A 21,639-nucleotide genomic window follows, 5' to 3' on the forward strand; every position below is an offset into this window, starting at 1 on the left:
GGGTGGCACCCCAGCCAGTGTGGCTGGAGCTGAGGGAAGGACCTGCTGTCTCAGCCCTGAGGGTATTGGTGCAGCAGCAGCTAGCAGAGTAACCAACTGGTTGGAGCGGGGTGGAGGGTGCAGGAGGCTCCAGTGGCTGGAGGGGCCTGACAACTGCAGCAGGATGAGGAGTACCTCCAGGTTGCCAGCTCAGGGAACAGGTGGTGTCTCCACTGTCTCCCTCCCTTCCCACCTGTGGCTGAACAAGGAACCCCTCATTTCCCAGGCCTGGTCAATTTCATGTAAGTTTCCTAGGCTAGGTAACCAAAGGGATTGTATCCATTCATTTGTTAGGCTTTAGGTATACCCATACACAAAGGACCTAGGGTAACACTTTTTCTGACTCGGGTTTTTCTCTCTGTCAGAAGCTCTGGTGTTGTTTCTGTGTTTTTTTTTTTTTTTTTTTCTATAAAACAAATCCTGTCTTACCACTGATCTGTGGTCTATAATTTGATTCTTTGAATCCGCAAGACCAACGATCTACTGAAGAAGAAATTACCGTAACAATACCTCCCAGCTTTAACTGTGAGCTAGCCTAGTGACTCCTTTCTAACTGATAAGGCACAAGTGACCGTGTAAAACTTTAGAGGTTCCTTCATAAAATGGCCATGTGGTTTGCATCTTATTCACTCTGTTTCTCCCTCCCTGACCCACCAGCTCCTTGCTCTGGGAGAAGCCAACTGCCATGTGAGCTGCTCTGTGAAGAGGCCCCCATGGTAAGGAACTGAAAAAGCTACCAGCTGACAACCCTCGAGGGGCTGAACTGTGTCAAGCATTGACACAAGTGAGTGACCCTTTGGTCTTAGTCCAGCCTTGAGATGACCACAGCCCTAATAGTGCTTTGGCTGAATTTCATGGGAGACCTTGGCTAGAACCAAGCAGCTAAGATACTCCCATGTTCTAAAATTCTAGGGTACTGTGAGATAATAAATGTTTGCTGTCTACAGCTTTAAGTTTTTAGGCTAATTTGCTCTGCAGTAATATATGACTACACAGACAACATTAAGTAATCAGTGAGAAAGCAAATCTCCCAAACTACTGTGTTGTACAGGCCTTCCTAAATCATGCTATGCAATAAATCATATGGAAATTCCATAAATGTAGTGTCTGATTTATTGGTTTTCTTCTTTCCTGTTTTTTTAAAATTTATTTTCCTTTATTTCATACTGAACTATCCTAATAAGCATCATCTTCTTCTTTATTTTTTGTCTTTTAGCTGAACACTTTTTCACTGGGAGGAAATATATTTAGTCTCGGCTTTAAGCATTTTTTCTTCTCAATGGCAAAAAAGACCAGGAAAGACCAATGGCCCAACTAGGAAGAAGTACAGAATGATGCTGCTAACCCTGTAAAATGATGACAATGTTTTGCTACATTTCTGTGCCTATAAAAGAACCCCCAAATAGTATTTTTCTCTCAAACTCACTAAAGCTACTCCTACTGTACCATAGAGAGAATTTTACAATATAGAGAATAAAATCAAACTTCTAAATCATGACAGTGGCAGCAGTTTGCCAGATTGACTCCCCAGCATACAAACATTCCTTTTACTATGAGGGAATCCAAATATTCCCCCTCCCCTACTCTCTGGTAGTTGAGCATGAACAATTTAAGCTCAGAAACCACATGCTTCTGTCCAGAATCTGTCATCTTAAAGCTAATGAGATCAAGATAGAAGGCTAATTAAAAGCATTCAAAACCATCAGTCAAGAGTGAGGCCACCAGCAGCTTCCTAAGGCAGGGCTCCTAGTCACCTAGGCATACACTTCCTCCTCCTTCCCTGGGCTCCTGCCTCAGCTGCCCACCACCCTCAACCTCAACCACTTCTCAGCTTAACTAAGTCATTTTCTCCATCTAGAATCAAAATTCTGCCCTACTATATTCAACCTAGGCTTCATTCTATCATTTGAAATAGAAAAATAAATACCTGTGAGAAGGATACTTTTCCTTTATGGAAGAAATAAGCATCTTTTCAACTTTTTGGTCAGTAACAGTAACCAAATCAGCTGGAGAACTTTTCAGCATAACATTCTTTTCATTTTTTATAGCTTCACAAACCACCTGAAAAGATTTTTTAGTAAGCAAACAGGAAAGACATAAATAATTTTAAATCGAATAAAAAGATAAAATATAGAAAGGTTTTAAAACATTCAAACTGCTTTAAGTGATATTCTTTAAAGATATTCTTAAAAATGTCCTGCAAAAATGTTTTGTTTTTTTTTTAAATAAGGTTTTAATGGTGATGACCTATGAGGGACAAGAATTCTAAATACTCTTTCATCCTATTTTACAAAAACAAGTGTCATAACAAAAAGTTTAATGATATAAAACTGGAGTAGTCACTCGATTTACAGTGTTTAGTAAAACGTTTAAAAACAAATGTTATCAAAATACATATTTCACTTAACAAGGAAATCACACACTGCCCTCAACCATCATGTTATGGCTGACAAAGTTTTAGTCCATACCTCTCCAGCTTGTCTTGCTAGGGTTACAGCATAATCCATGCATTCCTGCCAAGGATCAGCCATCTTCTGAAAATATTTAATACATATCAGCACCAAGTAGTTACAATTCTCTACTGATAATTATTTCACAAAAGTGTCTTAATAAGCAACATACTTTCATTCTAAGATTCATCTCTGGCCCTAGTCTAGAGGTTAATTTTTTCCCCAACATTTACTCCTAGGCCTGGATAAAAACATTTTTTACCTAAATTACTTCTACTGTAAAAATATTTTCATAACAAAAAAAATTCTATGAAATTGTCCTTCAGTCTATGTATAACATAGTAGAAAAGACAAAACAAAACAAAACAAAATATTAGTTTGGACAAGAAGAACGAAATAGTTTTAAAGCTAAGTAAATGTTTGAGTAGAAAATAAAGTAAAGGGCGGCACCTGTGGCTCAGTTGGTAAGACACCGGCCGCATATACCGAGGCGGGTTCGAACCCGGCCCCGGCCAAACTGCAACCAAAAAGTAGCCGGGCGCTGTGGTGGGCCCCTGTAGTCCCAGCTACTCGGGAGGCTGAGGCAAGAGAATCGCTTAAGCCCAGGAGTTGGAGGTTGCTGTGAGCTGTGTGAGGCCACGGCACTCTACCAAGGGCCATAAAGTGAGACATAAAGTCTCACTTAAAGTCTCACCATAAAGTCTCTACAAAAAAAAAAAAAAGAAAATAAAGTAAAAATAAGAGAAAGAACACGTAAAATACAGAAACAGACCCCATTTGAAAGGAAGAGCAAAAGATGTAGGTACTAACTGAACACCAGGGAGTGAGGTACTTTATACAGAAGATTTTCTTTTCATAAGGTGGTAAAGATAAAGAACAGAAGGCTCAGTGATGAGAAATAGTTTGCTCAAAAATATACAGATGACACAGAATTTGAATTCAATTCTGATTTTAAAGTTCATTGTTCTTTCTATTATAAGATTCTGAAGAAAAAAATTCCAAGTCCCCAAAAATAATAAAAAAGAAAAAGAAAAATTTCTTTCACCGAGATTCAGACAGGAGGGGAAAAAATAACAATAACATATTTTTGTCCTCTGAACTCTCCAGCTTTCCACTGACTTCTGAAGACTAAAATAACTCACCACTGGCTTGACCACACTCTAAAATTTGTACCTAGCACAATGAAGCTTTCTAAGCTGTCAGACTCAAAAATCTGTGGCATCATTTATAAAGCAACCCTAATTTTGTCTCCTTTACAACTGAGAATAAATGGCAGAGAGTCGCATCTTGAGGACTACTCTGACATCACATTATAGGAAAGAGGGGGAAGACCTATATAGCAAGTTTCTGCTAATTGCTTTTTTCCTGATGAAAGCATTTAAAAACATTTTTAAAGGTGCCTACTTTCCTTATTAGGTATGTAAGTAACTCCTTAGAGCTATTCAATAATTATTTCCAAACTTTTTTTTTCATTGTTATTTCCATTCCATTCTTCTAGTCTTAAGAGAACTAGATATTCTGAACTACATCTGCTTCCTGCCATAAAGGTTCTAGCTGAATAACTGAAAGGCATAAATGTGAACGCTCAGAGATGAAGAAAAACAGGGAAGGATGAGGCTTGGGAGGTAGTAGGGACCATCCTTTCCAGGGCCTTAGAGAGAGGAGTCTGATTATAGACAGCCTTGAGAAAGCACATCATTGTGGCTACTAAACAGAATGGGCTGGAGGGTGGAGGGAAAGGCAGAGAGGGTGTGTAGGTAGATGGGTAGTAGACTTGGATTTAGAATGCAGAAGACCAGAGGAGACCCCATGTTTGACTTAAACCTTAGGAAGGAGGTTCTGTTGGCAGAGAAGTTAATCAAAAAGTCAAGAACTATCTGCTTTGGTAGATGACTGGGGAGACTTAGTAAGTACATTGGAAATTGGGTATGAGGAGAGGAAGAGTTCAAGGATGCCCAGATTTCCCAAAGGGGAAATCCTGTGTTTCTCTTTCTACTTTGGCAATTGAATGGATAATGGTGAAAGCCTCTGAAACCAGGGGCAGCAAAAAAAAGTGGAGTTTGGGATTTGAGTGTTAGGTTGGAAGATCAAGAGTTTAATTGGAAGAGAATGAGGTCCCTCAGTGAATTCAAAAGAGATGACAATTAGGCAGCTAAATATATGGATTGTGAACTCAGAGGAGTTTGAAATAAGTTTCAAATCCTGAGTTTGGATTTCACTGGACAGGCATGATTAACAATCATGGAGAAAAGTGATGTTATAAAAAACTTAAATGATCTAATACTAATATTAGATCACAGCAACGTCCCTCTGTTTAATTTAGAGTCTTCTTGGCCCCTCTGTGCAGCATTCTTTTCTCCATGGTATAGGATAGGACTCTTTCTCAAATGGGAGGTCTTATAACCTACAATCAAACAAGATAGGTCAGAAAATTTTTTTATGGTCAGCTGCAAGACGGAAAGGCTGGGGAAGATTCTGGCCTTGGAGAGAAAAAGGAGAGGTGAAAAGAGGAGAAGAGAAGTCAGAGAGAAAGATTCCATTCTCCTGCAACAGCCCCAACATTATAACAAAAGACTTAGCAAGAGCTATGAGAGTTATGAGCCGGGAACGTATAACATATAAATATGTATATATGTGCATGTATAAAAATCATATGTAATATTGTTGCAGGAAAACAGCAAATTAAAATTGACAGACACACCAAAAATATAGAGGAAGGAATACTTTAAATGCGGGCGAGAACTCAGGTGCCTCAAGGCGTAAAATGCTGAGTTCCGGGGAACAGTTCTTTCCAAACTCTTTTATATTTTCTTCTTAAGCTCAATATCAGCTGTATAGTTATAGTTACAACAAAGAGTACAAAGAGTTAATGATTATATTTCTCAAGAAACAAGGGTGCTGTTATTTGTTAGATAGTTTTTTTTCAAGGTTATTTTAGCTCACTGTAAAGTTTGTTCTTATCTTTGGAGGAGGAGTTCTGCAGCTGCCTGATGCCTTCTCAAGATTATTAAGAAGTATAAGATTTATTATTCTTTCTTCAATATATACAGAGGATGCCAGGAAATGTATACACATTTTAAGAAAGGAAAAAACTGTATGAAAATTGTAATATTCATACAGTTCTGCAGCTGCCTTCTGCCTTCTCAAGATCATTAAGAAGTATAAGATTTATTATTCTTTCTTCAATATATACAGAGGATGCCCGGAAATGTATACACATTTTAAAAAAGGGAAAAACTGTATGAAAATTGTAATATTAGATATATACTGATAAGATGAATACAAGTCACATTGAGCACCTCTTGCATTTGCAGAAGTCAAAGGTAACTTGAGTATTACAAATTAAAATATATTTTATGATGGAAAGGGGCCATAGTTTATTCATTTTCCCAAAGACATGAAACTTTCCAACTGTGTCTGTCCTGATCACAGCCTTCTCAGCAGTGGGAGCCACATCACCTTCCTCTCTGTCCCTTGTCCTCAGCACTTGACAGCGCACAGGACGGGAAATGGGGCACTGCCCCATCCCTGACAGTGAGTACCTGACCCCGGGAACCTGTCAGGTCTCTCCGAGTTTCCTCCGAGTGGTAAAAATTAAAACGAGGCACTTACTCTATATCAGCTACCACGAGGATAGGATCGGGTGGGTGAAATCGCTACAAAAAACGGTCTGTACCGCTCCTGGTGCCGCTCAACACCGCAGGACACAAGTCACCTAGATGCGACCTCCGCCCAGCACCGAGCCCCGCCCCGACCGCGCCCGCCCTCGCTCCTCAGAGGGGAGAGGCCGCCCACGCCCACAGCGCCCCACAGATCGCAGAGAGTGGCAAGCGATAGTGGGCAACGGTCTCACCTCCAGTTGCAGTGCGTCCTCGCTGGATGCCCGACGTTAACCGCTACTCAGCTCTTCCGGAGGCACAAAGGCTGCTCAGACAGGAAGTCCCGCCCCTTTAAGCTCTGTCCTTGAAGGGTGTGGTTGCCGTGGGCCCCGCCCCCGACACGCCTATCAGAGGAGCCTGCCTTCCCTGGCTGGGTTGCGACCTGCTTGCCAGGTGAGATGTGCCTGTTTATTTTTTTTTGTTTTTTTTTTTTTTTTTAGAGACAGAGTCTCACTGTACCGCCCTCTGGTAGAGTACCGTGGCGTCACACGGCTCACAGCAACCTCCAACTCTCGGCCCTACGCGATTCTCTTGCCTCAGCCTCCCGAGCAGCTGGGACTACAGGCGCCCGTCACAATGCCCGGCTATTTTTTTGTTGCAGTTTGGCCAGGGCTGGGTCCGAACCCGCCACCCTCAGCATATGGGGCCGGCGCCCCACTCACTGAGCCACAGGCGCCGCCCGTGCCTGGTTTTTTTTCACTACTGACTCTCCCAGCTTCCTTTCTCCTGCATGCCTCTTCTACTTTATTAAAAATTCCTTTCCTTTTTATTTTTCCCATTTCTTTTTTCGTCTTACATTCCTTAATGTTTTCCCATTTTTCTTTCTTTCTTCCTTCCTCTCATTTATCCCATACTACTGTTTTGACAAAACAAAAATTGGAGATACAACTCTAGATGTGCAGCTTGTTTTGCCAAACTTATACTAGGAAAACTGATATAACTGGTATCCCAAACTAACTGCCCTCATTCTTGACATTCATTCACATATCATTTATTGAGGCCTTAATATGTCTCAGGAAATTGTGTTTCCATATCCATAACTTTAATTAAACTTTGCAACAGTTCCATTAGGAAAGTATGATTAGCTTCATTATAAAGATGAGGAAACTGAGGCTAAGAAAAGTTAAGTGATCTGTCCTCAGTTCACTCAGCAACAGCAGAGAGTGAAACAGATTGACTTCGAATTGTTGCGGCTAAGAAAAACATTCCCCAAAATGAACATCCCAGAATCAAAAGTTTTTCTCTGACCTTCTGCCCGCCTGCTTCTGGTCTTTAATTCTCACCCAAGGGTAGCCACAGAAATTAGAATCCCTCTTCCCCAAGGCAGGTCATAGAAAAAAGAACCCCTTTTCTACCAGCTTTTCTGTGTAAAAATTCAATGTAAATTATCTGATTTTTTTTTTCTGATTGTAGGTCATAGGACCCCCATTCCAGAAAGGGCCCTGCCCAATATCCCGAAGGAAGGAATAATATAGAGTCCAAGAGGAATATAAATAGCCAGGCTTTGCTGTATTTCCCCACTCAGTCCATTAGCAGTAGATTATACCCTTTTTGTCTAATCATATTTCTCCACAGAAATTTTCTCCATACTTCATTGACCTTAAGCATAAACATGGCTTTTCCCCATTTCTTTGGGTTTTAGTTCTGGAGGCTCTGGGCTACATAAAACTATGGTCACATAAATTTATATCCTTTTCTCCTACTGATCTGCCTTTGGTAAGCTGATTTTCATCAAACATTCAGAAGCCAAAGGGGAAGTTTTCCCTTGGCCCCTGTCAAAGTCCATAGCCAAAGAATATATGGCACCATGAGGTTGCATTATATGAGGTACAAGGGCTAGTCAATGGTCCTTCAATGTATACTTTTCTTGAAAGGGTGGCCATATGATATATGTGTACATACATATGTAATTTATAATATATGAAATCATAATGCAGTATGGAGATATAAGATGTTCTAACCATCTTATATGGACCAGGAAAGTGAGTTATTTGGTTCCTCACTTAAGGAGTGATTGTTTCTTAGTTTAATGAAAAGACATGATGTCATCAACATGTTGCAAATGAAACAAGTCTCAAACACGAATGATGTGATCTGTGAGCCCAATTCTCGCACTTCATAAAGAGTATGAAATTTGTCTGATTTGGATACCTGTATTTGCCTATCAAATGATACTTTTGTCTTCTTGATTTTAAAAGCCTTCAGAAACTAGTTTTTGTATTCTTCCTTGTCAATCACCTTAAAAGGAATGTCTTGCCAATGCATACTAATAAATAAGTCTTGATTCATAACTAATGAAAAATTTCCAGACTTGCAGTAATCTTATCAATTATCATTAAATCTTTTGTAAATGATTATGGTCCAACTGATTTGGCAAAGCTACTAAAATCAGTATAACCAATTTAAAGTAAGATACATAAAAGATGGAATGTCTTATTTTTTCAAGTTAAAACCATTTGAGTTTCTTTTGTCAGATGTGCAGAAAGTCCAGTTTTTCTCTACAGCCCTCTGTTGCTACTTCACAATGCTTCTCAGATAACTCAGTTTTCTCCAGTCCAAAGAGGCCATTCTGCTCCAAATGCCTTAGTGAAAGGTAATGGAACATCTGCCACTGCACAGGGAAGCTTAGTGTTCAGAGGTGGCTGTGGCAGTGCGCAGACTGGTCCCATGCAGTCCAAAGAAACTTTTGTCCAGGGCTGTTAAAGTCGTTCAGATGGCTGCAGAGACCTCAGCACCTGATGCCTGTCTTGGGTTCCTAAAAGGACATTTTTTTAAGCTACAGTGACACCTGTAGCCATCGTTCCCAATCCCAGAGAACATTTGCTGTGCCAAGGTGTTTGTGGGAGGCAGGGGATGGGTTCTGGTCTCAGCCACACACTGTGCCAGGATAAAATGGGCTTCTTGGAGTAACGTATACCTCATCTGCCTTCCATCCCTCCCTTGGGGTGACTTCTATCTTGGAGGCCTTGGTAGCCTGTCCTGTCAGCTGACCCCCCTCTATGAGACAGGCTGCACCCCAAAATGGAAGAAGTGAGATCCAAAGCCCCGACACCTCCCCCAGACACCTGAGTATATAGGAGAGAGGTCTGGGGAAGGACCACAAAGTGGTCTGGTCATCCTTCCCCATGGGCAATTGTACCTAATTGCCATGTTTGTGTAATAAAGAGGGACTACCACAGGAATTACTTCTTCAGAAATTGTGGGCATCTTTCTAACTCTACTTAGTCTTTGGAATAGACTTCTTTAAATGACAGATCTTTTCACTAAAAATTTCAGGTTCCACATGCAAAAACTTTTTCAGTTGATTGTCAAAGTGGATTTTGACTTAAAATAATTAAATTTACATATGCAATGGGCAGCTTCTCAGGGGTGGGGAATCTATTTTTTAAGATTTCATAAGATTTTTTATGCTATCTTACAAGATTTCATGTACAGCATAGGTTGGAGGTGCAGCTATTGATTTGTTAAGACCTCTGATATGCTCCTGCAAGCTAACAGCTTTCCCAAATATAAGAATATATGTCTCTGGGCACACTGTCTCACACCTGTAATCCTAGCACTCTGAGAAGCTGAGGCAAGAGGATCACTTGAAGTTGGAGACCAGTCTGAACAAAGCAAGACCCCCATCTCTACTAAAAATCAAAAAATTATTCAGGCATTGTAGTATGCACCTGTAGTCTCAGCTACTTGGGAGGCTGAGGCAGGAGGATCACTTGAACCGAGTGGTTTGAGGTTGCTGTAAGGTAGGCTGACACTATGACACTCTAGCCTAGGCAACAGAGTGATACTCTGTCTCAAAAAAAAAAAAAAATAGAATATATGTCATAGAATTCTTATTCTTAGAGTAGTACAGCATAAACTTGTCCTTCTTAAGGGATGGGACAAAACCTTTTTTAAAATTAGGCTAAGCCCTCTACTTCTGAATTGTTTGTCTAACAAGTCATGGTTGTGTAAAATATTAGATATGAACTCAACCAACTAGTCAGTCTGCTTTCTGCCTCTCGGTCTTACAAAAACACCAAAAAACAGTAACTTGAGTTACTATACCTCCATCCAAATTTTCAGACAATTTTACTATGCAAAATCTATCTTCCTGATATATCTATAAAAGAAATAAAATATATTAAAAATTCCATCCATGCACTTCCAATTGCTTTGTGATGTATAACATTATTCAACTATGCAAAGAATAAAAGTATTATTAATAATATAGAGCTTAGGATATGTTAGGCATTGTTCTGAGGACCTTGTTCATATTAATTTATTTAATCCTCACAACAAAACTATTAAGTAGATGCTACTATTTTACCCATTTTCTCCATGAATTTGGGTATAGAGAGATTAAGTAACATGCCTAATGTCACTAGCTAGTAAATTGAAAGAGCTGGAAGTGTAGCCAAGCCATAGTCTTGCTTCAGAGTATCTGATTCTGATCTTTATAGATCTTATTCATTAATTCAATAAATGTTTAATGAGCACCTACTTCGTTCAATGCATTATGCAAACACTGTAGGAAATTCAACAAAAACTGGCCCTCAGGAAGATCCCAGTTTGGTTGTTGCCTTAATTAAAAAGCGAAAACAGTATGATTATTCTCATCAATCTGAACCTTCCTCACTTTTCCCCACCCTCTTGTCCATGGTACTAGGGCCTAGATTTTTATACCAGAATAACAGCCTTAGAACAGTGAGCAAAATCTCAAACCTCAATTAAAGCTTTTTATTTTACAGATTTTAAAACTGAAGTGCAGGTAAGTGTTTTGTTCGAGATCACAAGCTTAATATGTCCAACAGAAAGGTACGTCTCCTGTCCCTCAACTACTAAAATATGTTTATTAACATGTATGTAAATTAAGCTTGTACAAATTTGATTCTGTTTTAAACTTCTAAGTGGAGATTTTTGTTCAAAAGCATAAAATATACCACATAGGCAATTATTTTATAAATCAAACAACTATCTATCATCATGCCATACAAATCCTTTATAAATCTTGATATTCATATATTGGTTTTGGTGACATCAGACAAAAAGAAACTTGGTTATATTATGAGTTGTTAAAGAAGAAAGACATTCCCTGAATAACCCAAGTAGGAAACTGTTGACAGTATTAGGCTCCATACACAGTTATGATATTGGCATTTCAAACCAGCAGCAGCTATCTCAGTTTTGAAAGTTAAAACTCGGATAAAATAACTATAGTAGCTAGCCCTGTGCACTTACTATGTGTCAGACATTCGTCTAAGCACATTGCATGGATGATTTTATATAATTCCCAGGACAGTCTGATGGAGGTGTTACCGTCATCTCCATTTCTGAAATGAGGAAACTGAACTGTGAGGAGCTTAAGGAATTTCCACAAGCCTAAAGCTAGGAAATAGAAAAAGCAAAATTTTTTAGAGTGGTAGTTCCTGTTCTTGATGCCTATACCTTATTTCTAGAAGAGTGCAGATGGGAACTACATATTAAAAGTTTCCATTAAAAATTTAAAAGTAGTATAAAAACATACTATTCATTTGGGCCCTTGTCTGTGCTTCAACACTGTATTTGAATAAGCACATAGAAAATATTGTGCTAGACTTGATGGAAGGTAATAGAATGAAAAAACATACTTTCTGTTCCTAGGATTTACAGCATTTGAAGGGTACAACAGGAACAAAAACAGTTACAAAACAAGCCCAGTGGCTGGCATGAACAAGGGCGCATTCATGACGTACCAAGTCAGGCTGCTTGATTGTAACGTAGTCTGTGTGTAAAGAAGAGGGAGAGGAGAAGAAACTGGGAAGCTAGATTAAGGTCAGAAAGTAGAGTGTAATAAATGCCTCACTAAGAATACAAACCTTATCTGAAAGGCCATAATGTTTCATTGCAGGGAAATCACATGGTCAAAGTTAGATTTGGGGAAGATTAATTGGCAGTGCTTGGAGGCCAGAAGCCAGTTTAAGAAGGGTTAGGAAAGAAGCATTACAGTGCAGAACAAAAGGGATAGCGCTGGGAATGGAGAGGAGACCTATCAGAGGATATTATAGCACATTTTCCATTGGAAATAGGTTGACTATTAAAAAACATGGACAAAAGGAAGAAGAAGAGCTGACTGTGTTTAGGATAAAAGGTAATGCTTTTGGTGGGAGATGTGGAAGACGGGAGAAAGTGCAACTCAGAGAAGACATTGTGACATATACTTTAAGACATATTGATTTTGATGAGCCAATGACAAATTAAAATAAGAATTTATATATTCATTCACTAAGTGATCATTTGCCAAATGTCTACTATGTATATATCCTTTCTAAAATAGGAGACATTGTAATCATTGCAGGAGCAGTTTTCTAGTGCTTTTCTCATTCAACAGACAGAAATAAAGTATCATAGTCACATCACACTATAAAACTTTCCTCAAACCAACACAATTGAAAAACTATCTCCTTCCTCAATACTAGTGTGTAGTATTTTACTTTTTGTGCCATTGGGAGATTAACAAATATGAACATATATTCTTTTCTTCTCCAATAGGAAGAGGCTTTTGAGAAAATAGTATTTTGCTTTGAATCTTTGAATCTTTGATCTTTGAATCTCCCACAGTGCCTCTCCCAGAGTGAGAATTCAGTAATTTTTTTTTTTTTTTTTGTAGAGACAGAGTCTCACTTTATGGCCCTCCGTAGAGTGCAATGGCATCACACAGCTCACAGCAACTTCCAACTCCTGGGCTTAAGCGATTCTCCTGCCTCAGCCTCCCGAGTAGCTGGGACTACAGGCGCCCGCCACAACGCCCGGCTATTTTTTGGTTGCAGTTCAGCCGGAGCTGGGTTTGAACCCGCCACCCTTGGTATATGGGGCCAGCGCCTTACCGACTGAGCCACAGGCGCCGCCCAGAATTCAGTAATTTTTTAAATGTTACAATAGGGAGTACTTTTTTCTTTTATCATCTGCAATATATCTCTTAGCATTGTAGACCAGAAAGATCAGTAACATTTCACATCCAGAACACATGGCTACTATAAAAGGAGCCACAGAGGCTAACTATGCCTTGGACTGTGAAAAAGAGAGCTGAATGATGGCGAGGGCTGAGAAACTATTTAAGGTCCCACTTTCAATAGCAACTGTTTTACAAACAGGAAGAGGCAACATACATACTTTAGCAAAGGAGTACCCAAACAACAAACCCAAAGCAGGAACTAAGAGACCCAACAGAAGCACCCCCACATTAGCTGTCCTTAGGAACATTAATCCCATTCTGAAAGTCAAATAAATCCCTGTAAACATTAAAATAAAACTTAGAGGTCTAATTATTCTCTCTAAGAATTTTGCTTTTTCAGGTATTGTATGTTTGATGACTATTCCAACTGATACTGGTGTAAGTATGAAAAGTAGGGTGGACACAATTTTCGAAACAGGACTATGAAATGTACCCGATAACCCTAATATCTTACTGTATATATAACAATTGACAGGCATCAATATCAGGGCCAATAATGTTGATGTGCAAGTCATCAAAATGGCCAAAGTGACATCTCCTTCTAGAAGCAGAGAAAAGAGATATCCCCCACCCCCTCCTGGGCATGTGCAGGTCATTACAAAGCCAAAAACTTGTGCTTTAGGCAATGCCAAAACCTGAGACAAAAGAAATCCACAAAATGGCATAAGAAAAAACTGTGTAACTGACCCAAGAATTATCAGCAAAGGTTGTTTCCACACTGTGGGACACCTGTAATTCAATCTTGCAACCGAACGCACATTTATTTAACAGTACAACTGGTAAAATAAGCATCAGGATATTTCTGTCAATATGCATTGATGCCTGGAAAAGACTGTCTTTTGTTTGTTTGAGCACTTTGACTCTGACATTCTTTATTTCTTCAATGAGTCTTTCCTGCCTACCTTCAGAATCCCAGAGTTGAATGGTCAAATTCGTTTCCCCTTCTTCATCTGTCACCAGCTTTATGCTAAAGATGGTAATGTCCGATGAGGTCTTGGTCACATCCACTACTTGCAGCATGTTAGGATCTTCTAATTGCTGAAGTTAGGTTGTATTTCGTTGTAGCTTGACCTTACCATAATGATTTCTTCAGTCTTTGGGAAAAATAGTATTTCAGTCTTCTCTATAGTCGGAAAACTTCGAAATGACTTCCTTGCTTCAGTCAAAGACAGAAGAAGCAAAAGGAGGGTAATAAAAAGTTTTCTAATCATTTTGAAAGTTTAAATAATCATATATGAAAAAATCAGTTTTTAAAAACTGTAGAACATTCTTTGAACAGATGTTCCAGTGACGGTCTGAGATATGGGTTGGGTAACAGTTGTTTTTGCTGGATCAAAGTCCAGTAGGAGGGACTGCTGTACTTTTCAAGTATAAAGCTACCTGGTGAATGACATAAACTGTTTAACTTGCAAGTAAGAAAATTAAAAAGACATGGCATTTATCAGATTCAATGCATCACAGCAGAAACCTAATCTCTTTCCTCCTGACTGGCTCATTTCTAATATAAAGAAATCTTATTTACTGAAATTTAAAACATTGGTGTTATTTTTTAGTTCTCTTTCTTGCTAGGAAAAATTTACACCAAAAGCAGTCAGGATCAAAAATCTGTATGATAGCAAAGAGGCCGGGAGGTCAGTATTACTATTTTATTCACTCAAGTCAAAATCAAATAAATATTCACTGAGCATCTGTTTGTCTGGGGCACCTAGCTGGTCACTGGCTATCCCACAAAGATCAAATTAGATGCAGTCTCAGCTCTCCTGGAGCTTATCTGGGTTGCCTGTTATCAATTAGTTACAAAACTGCACAGGCCATAAAACTGGCCTTGGCAAAACCCTTCAGTTGCTAATAGCTTTTAAACTGAAACTACTTTCGATGTTCTTCGGTAGGAAAATAATTTCCTGGATTGCTGGCAGTAACTTGTGAAAATAGGGAAAGTAGTTGACCGGTATCATGGCCAAAGTTATACCCTGGTTAAGGGGCCACTGCTACCAGACACTTGAACCCTGACACAAGGGGGCAATGGAAAGACACTACATTAATTCTAAGCTCTTATTCCTTCTTTGAAACACTACTTCCTACTCACAGTATGGGCATAAACGCTCAATTGACCCAACTTGGGTCATGTCCCTTAGTTGCCAGAGATAAGGAAAAGCATCAAGGTTTTTGGACTTCAACCCCAGGACTTACGCAAACAGGGGGAAGGTGTCCTGATGCTAAGCAGACAGATAAACAGAAAACTAAATACAACTATCTACTATTAGTTAGTGGCTCATGCCTGTCATCCTAGCACTTTGGGAGGCCAAGAAGGATAGTGTGAGGTGAGGAGTTCGACACCAGCCTGAGCAAGAGTAAGACCCTATCTTTACAAAACCTAGAAAAATTAGCTGGGTGTCATGACACATGACTGTAGTCCCAGTTACCAGGGGGGCTGAGACTACAGCCTCCCCGCCCCCAGGTAGTTTAAGGTTGCATTTAACTATGAATAGGTCATTGCAGTCTAGCTGAGGTGACAGAGGGAGACGGTGCTTCAAACAAACAAACAAACAAAAACTATCTACAATTGAGCCTAGAGATTTAGCAGTCTCTGAGCAGATAGCCATTTCAACAGACGGCATGTGATCACAATGCAACCTGTATTAAGTACATTAGATCATATTTGGTGCTCAAAAATTGTCAAAGCCATTTTTATCAGACATTTTAACAAATTTTTTAAAATTATAAGATTAATTTTTAATGAAACAGACTTTAGATATGATAAATTTTATTTCCATGTACTACATTTAGGAAGACAAGATACATATATTAATGGTGAGATTAGGAAATAAAACTAAACTGTTCACTGGCTTTAAAATTTTTTTTTTTAGTTAAATTGCCAGGGAACTTCCCTATTTTAATATTATAAAAAGAAATAGAAACTTCTTAAACCAAAGTTATATTTATAATTATGTGACTATCTTGATTCATAATTTTTGTTGCCTGAGTCACAGATGTGAAGTATGTCACTATTTTTCCCTTAAATTCTTCTATCTGCTAATTTTTTTCTTCAGATTCTCCAACCCTCTCCCTACCTAAAAACTGTAAAGAATAAACCTTGGAAAATCTAGGGGGAAAAAAATCTGACAATGTGTCATTCATATGTACCCAGATTCTCCAAAAATTTCATTTGAAAATGCACTTTTATGAAAAATGTATGTATGGATTAAAAATCTTTTGAAGGATAAGACATTAGTTTGAAAATAGCTCCTTTATTAGAGCAACATGAATTCTGCTCAAATTGAAGCAAAAACAGACATTAAATTTATGGTAAAGCTGGATGAAAAAACAACGAAATCATTGACTCTTTATGAAAAGTTTGAGGACAATGTTCCAAAGAAATCAGCAGTTGACATACTGATAACTCACTAAGTTTACACAATTCTCACCAAAAAAATTATAGTGGAGCAAGTTTTCCAGTTGACAGGTGCCAAAACTGTTGCACTGTTGAGAGCAAAGCTTTCAATGGAAATTTTACACAAGCAAGATCAAGATCCTGAAGCATTTCTTCAAAACACTGTAGAAGATGAAACATGGCTTTACCAGCATGATCCTGAAGACAGAGCACGATCCATGAAGTGGCTACCAAGAGAAGTGGTCTTGACAGAAGAAAGGTGGACTCGTCAAGAGCAAAGGTCATACCAGCGATCATTTGGATAGTCAAGGCATTTTGTTGTTGACTTTGTAGACAGCCAAAGAATAGCATCTGTGTATAATGACAGTGTTTTGAGAAAGTTAGCCAAAGGTTTAGCAGAAAGATGACCAAGCAAACTTTACCAGAGTTCTTTATTATGGCAATACTCCTAATTCATTCCTCTCACAAACAAGGGCAATTTTGCAAGAATTTCAACAGGACATCATCAGGCACTTACCTTACAGTCCTGACTCATCTCCTTCAGGCTGGTTTCCTAATCTTTAAAAATCTGTAAAGGACACTTATTTTTCTTTAGTTAATAATGTAAAAAAGATTGCCTTGACACGATTAAATCCCCAGAATACTCATTTCTTTAGGGATGGACTAAGCAGCCAGTCTTATTGCTTATAAAAAGTGTCTTGAAGTTTTTGGAGTTTATGTGAGAAATAGTTTATATTTTCTTTTTTCATCTTTTTTTTTGCAGTTTTTGGCCAGGGCTGGGTTTGAACCTGCCACCTCCGGCATATGGGGCCGGCGCCCTACTCCTTTCAGGCACAGGTGCCGCCTTTTCATCTATTTTTTAAACAAACATATTGAAGTTTCCTTGTATTTGCTGCCTGATTAAACTGAATTTATTTGTATCATAGTTTTATTTCACTACCTGAATTTTAAACCTCTTCACCCCTTTCTAGGTTTTCTACTTAAAATTTTAGTTGTCTGCAAGCAGGTGGGAAAATATTGGAATGGAATGGGGACAGTCAACCCTAAAATTTCATGAAGTACATTAACTGAAAGCCGTGAAAGAAAGTCCAAGATATCTGATTTCAGAGTAATAATGGAAATAGGGAGCTTGGGGACTAATAGTTCACTCTCATGCCTTGTTCTCTGTAACTATTCATGTTGCAGCTGCTGGTCTCTAATACTGAGGAAGCTATTACCTGTGTCTCTTCCAGACTAGTTTACCCAGCTACCTGGGACATGACCTAACTTACTACCTTTAAGCCTATTAATGTAGGTCCATCCCCCTACTTCTTCTTTCTCCCTTGGTCTAACTCAATCACTGCCATCCTTAATTCCTATCTTCTCAATCCCCAAATCATGAGACATGGGTTGATCATCTTAGTATAAGTAATGATAATGAATATTAAACTATTTGTTTTGAAATTTTCTGGTCTCTAGGAATATGTATATGTAAGGCCATCTACCTCTACTTTTATAGTTTCTGGTAATAGCTATTAAACATAGTTACACTTACTATCTACTAATTTGGCACTTTCACTACTTTGTATTGTTAAGTACAGGCATACCATCTTTTACGGAACTCTTATTTTATTGTGCTTCACAGATACTGCATTTTTTATAAATTGAAGGTTTGTAGCATCCACCAAGTCAATTAGTGCTATTTTTCCAACTGCATATACTTTGTGTCTCTGGTGCTCCTTTCAAGATTTCAGCTTTTTCATCATTATATCTATTATTGGGATCTATAATTAGTAATCTTTGATGTTACTATTAAAAGTTGCAGAAATAGCAAAAGAACGAGAAGTGTAAGTAGAGCCTGAAGATGTGACTCTTGCTGCCATTTCATAACAAAACTTGATGAAGAACTACTTCTTCAAAAGTGGATTAACAAAAGTGGTTTCTTCAGATGGAATTCACTTCTGGTAAAGATGCTATGAACATAGTTGAAATGACAAAAGAAAATTTAGAATACTCTACAAAATTCATCGATAAAGCATTGGTAACTCCAATTTTGAAAGACATTCTAGTGATAAAATGCTATCAAATAGTACTGCACATTACAAAGAAATCTTTCATGAACTGAAGAGTCAACTGATGAGACAACCTTCATTGTTGTCTTAATTTAAGAAATTGTCACAGCCACCCAATCTTCTGCAACTGCCATCTTGATTTATGAGCAGTTATCTGTATCAAAGCCAGACTCCCCACAGAAAAGATTATCTTTTGCTGAAGGCTCAGATGATAGTTCTCATTTTTTAGCAATAATGTATTTTTAAATTAACACATGTATATTGTCTTATTGACACAATGATATTTGCATATTTAATAAGACTAAAGAATAGCTGGCTCAGCGCCTGTGGCTCAAGCGGCTAAGGCGCCAGCCACATACGTCTGAGCTGGTGGGTTCAAATCCAGCCTGGGCCCACCAAACGACGACTGCAAACCAAAAAAATAGGTGGGCATTGTGGCGGGTGCCTGTCGTCCCAGCTACTTGAGACGTGGAGGCAGGAGAATCGCTTGAGCCCAGGAGTTGGAGGCTGCTGTGAGCTGTGATGCCACAGCACTCTACCCAGGACAACAGCAAAAAAAAAAAAAAAAAAAAAGACTAAAGTATAGCATAAATACAAGTTTTCATACACCAGGAGACCTTCAATTTGTGTGACTGTATTGGGAAATTTGCTTTCTTATGCTGCCTGGAACCATATCCACAACAACTCCAACTTATGCCCATATATATAGCCCTCTCCATTGTATCCATTATGGCAACTAGAAATCCAGTCCTCACATGAAAATAATATGAAAAGGAGTAACAGCTTCCCTGCAACTGGGCACAGTGAGTCTGGGGAGATAAGATTCCAGGCATCTCTGGCTGGTGGGATCTGCCTATAATCATCCCTTTGAGGATACAGGCAGTTAGCAAGGGACTTTTGGACCTCAAGAGGAGGACAAAAACAGTGGAAAACTGGCAAGTGGTTTTGTGTGTTCGATCGACCCAATCCTGCCGGCAGCCATAAGTACAAGCAGCAGTGAGACTGCAAACCAGAAAGGTCTTACCTGTGAACTGTTTTTGTGTTTTTGGACTTGGCACGCAGTTGAACTGCCTTGGGGAGAGTTGAGCAGGAGTGCGGAGAACTTTTGGCATTGTCTAGGGCCCTAGACTGAGCCGCTGATCCGGACGGAGCTAATAGGGTTTGGCTGTGGGCCGCAGGGAGCCATTGTGAGACAACTGCCCTGGCAACCTTCGCCCTCAGATTCATAGAGCAAGGATCAGGCAGGAGCTACTAACCCAGTGACTGAGCAGCCTAAAGATGGGGACTGAGCTGCCTTACAGCCCTAACCCTCAGGGGCAGAGTGAGACAGTTTTGGCACACTGGAGCCTCAGGCTGTTGCCCTGGGTAGAGTGCAGTAGCGTCACAGCTCATAGCAACCTCAAACTCCTGGGCGTGGTGCCATCCGGACCTCCATAAGAGCTGTGCTGTAATCCCTGACTCACGACCCACGCCTACCCGGGCCTCCACATGCCCTGACCAGGAACTGCAGCAGCCATGCAACACTGTGTCCTCAATCCTGTACCCTCCCTGCCGGTACAGGATTGAGGACACAGTCTCAATCCCGCTTGTCTGGCCAGGGACTCTGGTAGCCACGTGCCCTCTGGAAACCTCCCTGCCTCTGCGCAGAGCCCTTCTCCTGGCCAGAGACTGCTGGAGCCTTGGGCTCTCTATGCCAAAGTCACTGGGCACCAGGCACTCCCAGAACCATGTGCACCACCTCCCACCCTGTTGCTGGATCTGGGTGTGTCACACTCTGGAGCTGCTTCCACAACCAGAACTCCCTGGCTGGGGCAGCCCCAGAGGAACTACACAGGGTCACTTCCTACAAAGATCCAGCAACAATAGAGTGATCCCACTGGGGTCAAAATCTTGGAAAGACACCTCCTCAACTCTGAGGACAGCCAGAGGCAACAGTGAAAAACAATCATTAGGTGAAATCAACAGAAAAACTCCAGCAATATGAATAATCAGAGTAAATCAACTCCCCCGAGGATCAATGGGGCAGACACAGCACAAGATACCAGGCACAAACAAATAGCTAAGATGTCAGAAATCGAATTCAGAATCTGGATAGCAAATAAGATCAAATTAGAATTCTAAGCAGTAACCCAAAAGATATCTCAAGAATTCAATGAATTCAAAGACCAAATGACCAAAGATTTTGACACATTGAGACAAGAAGTTGTAGCCCTCAAACATCTGACAAACACAGTAGAATCTCTCAGTAACAGAATGGAGCAAGCAGAAGAAAGGATTTCTGACATTAAAGACAAAGCTTTCGAATGCTCCCAAACTCGCAAAGAAGAAGAGAAATGGAGGGCGAAAACAGATCACTCTCTCAGAGAGCTCTGGGATAATTCAAAGAAAAGCAATATTCGACTTATAGGGATCCCTGAAAGCGACGAAGTTGCTTCACAAGGCACAGTCTCTTCTCCATGTGATTATGAAGGAGAACTTTCCATACATGACGTAAGATTCTTAAATTCAGATAGCAGACAGTTTCAGAACTCCACCATGACTTAACCCAAATTAAGACATCCCCCAGCCACATCATAATCAATTTCACTAAAGTTAATATGAAGGAGAAAATTCTGAAAGCAGCCAGATGTAACAAAACCATCACCTACAAGGGCAAGAATATTAGAATAACTGCAGATCTCTCTGCTGAAACCTTTCAAGCTGGAAGAGGATGGTCATCGAAGTTTAATCTCCTAAAGCAAAATAACTTTCAACCCAGGATCCTATACCTAGCTAAACTCAGCTTCATTTATGACAGAGAAATTAAATACTTCAATGACATTAACATGTTGAAGAAATTTGCCATAACTAAACCAGCTCTCCAGGATATTCACAGACCTATCCTCCATAAAGACCAGCATAATCCTCCACCACAAAAGTAAACCCACCCAGAAAATTTTGACCAAATTCCAACTTCCACAGTTGCAAAAGGATTAAAAATGTCCACCGGATTCTCGAAAGGCTTATCAATATTCTCAGTTAATGTGAATGGTTTAAATTGTCCTCTAAAGAGGCACAGGTTGGCTGACTGGATACA

General features: G+C 39.6%; 2 protein-coding genes across 9 annotated transcripts in view; both read right to left on the minus strand.

Moving 5' to 3' along the window:
• Positions 1 to 14,085, minus strand: part of LOC128563211 (inositol monophosphatase 1) — a 37,197-nt gene extending 23,112 nt beyond the window's left edge. For 2 of the 8 annotated variants that reach the window (XM_053558413.1, XM_053558405.1), the window contains exons 1-3: positions 6,343 to 6,530; positions 2,508 to 2,573; positions 1,967 to 2,100 (exon numbers count right to left, since the gene is read on the minus strand). In XM_053558413.1, coding sequence (XP_053414388.1) covers positions 1,967 to 2,100; positions 2,508 to 2,570 — 197 coding nt within the window. In that variant the 5' untranslated portion in view covers positions 2,571 to 2,573; positions 6,343 to 6,530. Of the gene's footprint in view, positions 1 to 1,966; positions 2,101 to 2,507; positions 2,574 to 5,188; positions 5,320 to 6,101; positions 6,308 to 6,342; positions 6,531 to 14,023 lie in introns of those variants that run through there. The other 6 variants (XM_053558406.1, XM_053558408.1, XM_053558409.1 and 3 more) reach the window with 6 other exon arrangements.
• Positions 10,720 to 14,332, minus strand: SLC10A5 (solute carrier family 10 member 5). Its single transcript, XM_053558404.1, is given in 3 exon segments — positions 10,720 to 13,847; positions 13,849 to 14,158; positions 14,161 to 14,332. Coding segments are annotated over 3 exon segments (1,290 nt in total). The 3' UTR covers positions 10,720 to 13,039.
• Between the last annotated feature and the right edge of the window lie 7,307 nt (positions 14,333 to 21,639).

The sequence above is a fragment of the Nycticebus coucang genome, chromosome 13, assembly GCF_027406575.1.
Source record: "Nycticebus coucang isolate mNycCou1 chromosome 13, mNycCou1.pri, whole genome shotgun sequence".
Taxonomy (NCBI): Eukaryota; Metazoa; Chordata; class Mammalia; order Primates; family Lorisidae; genus Nycticebus; species Nycticebus coucang.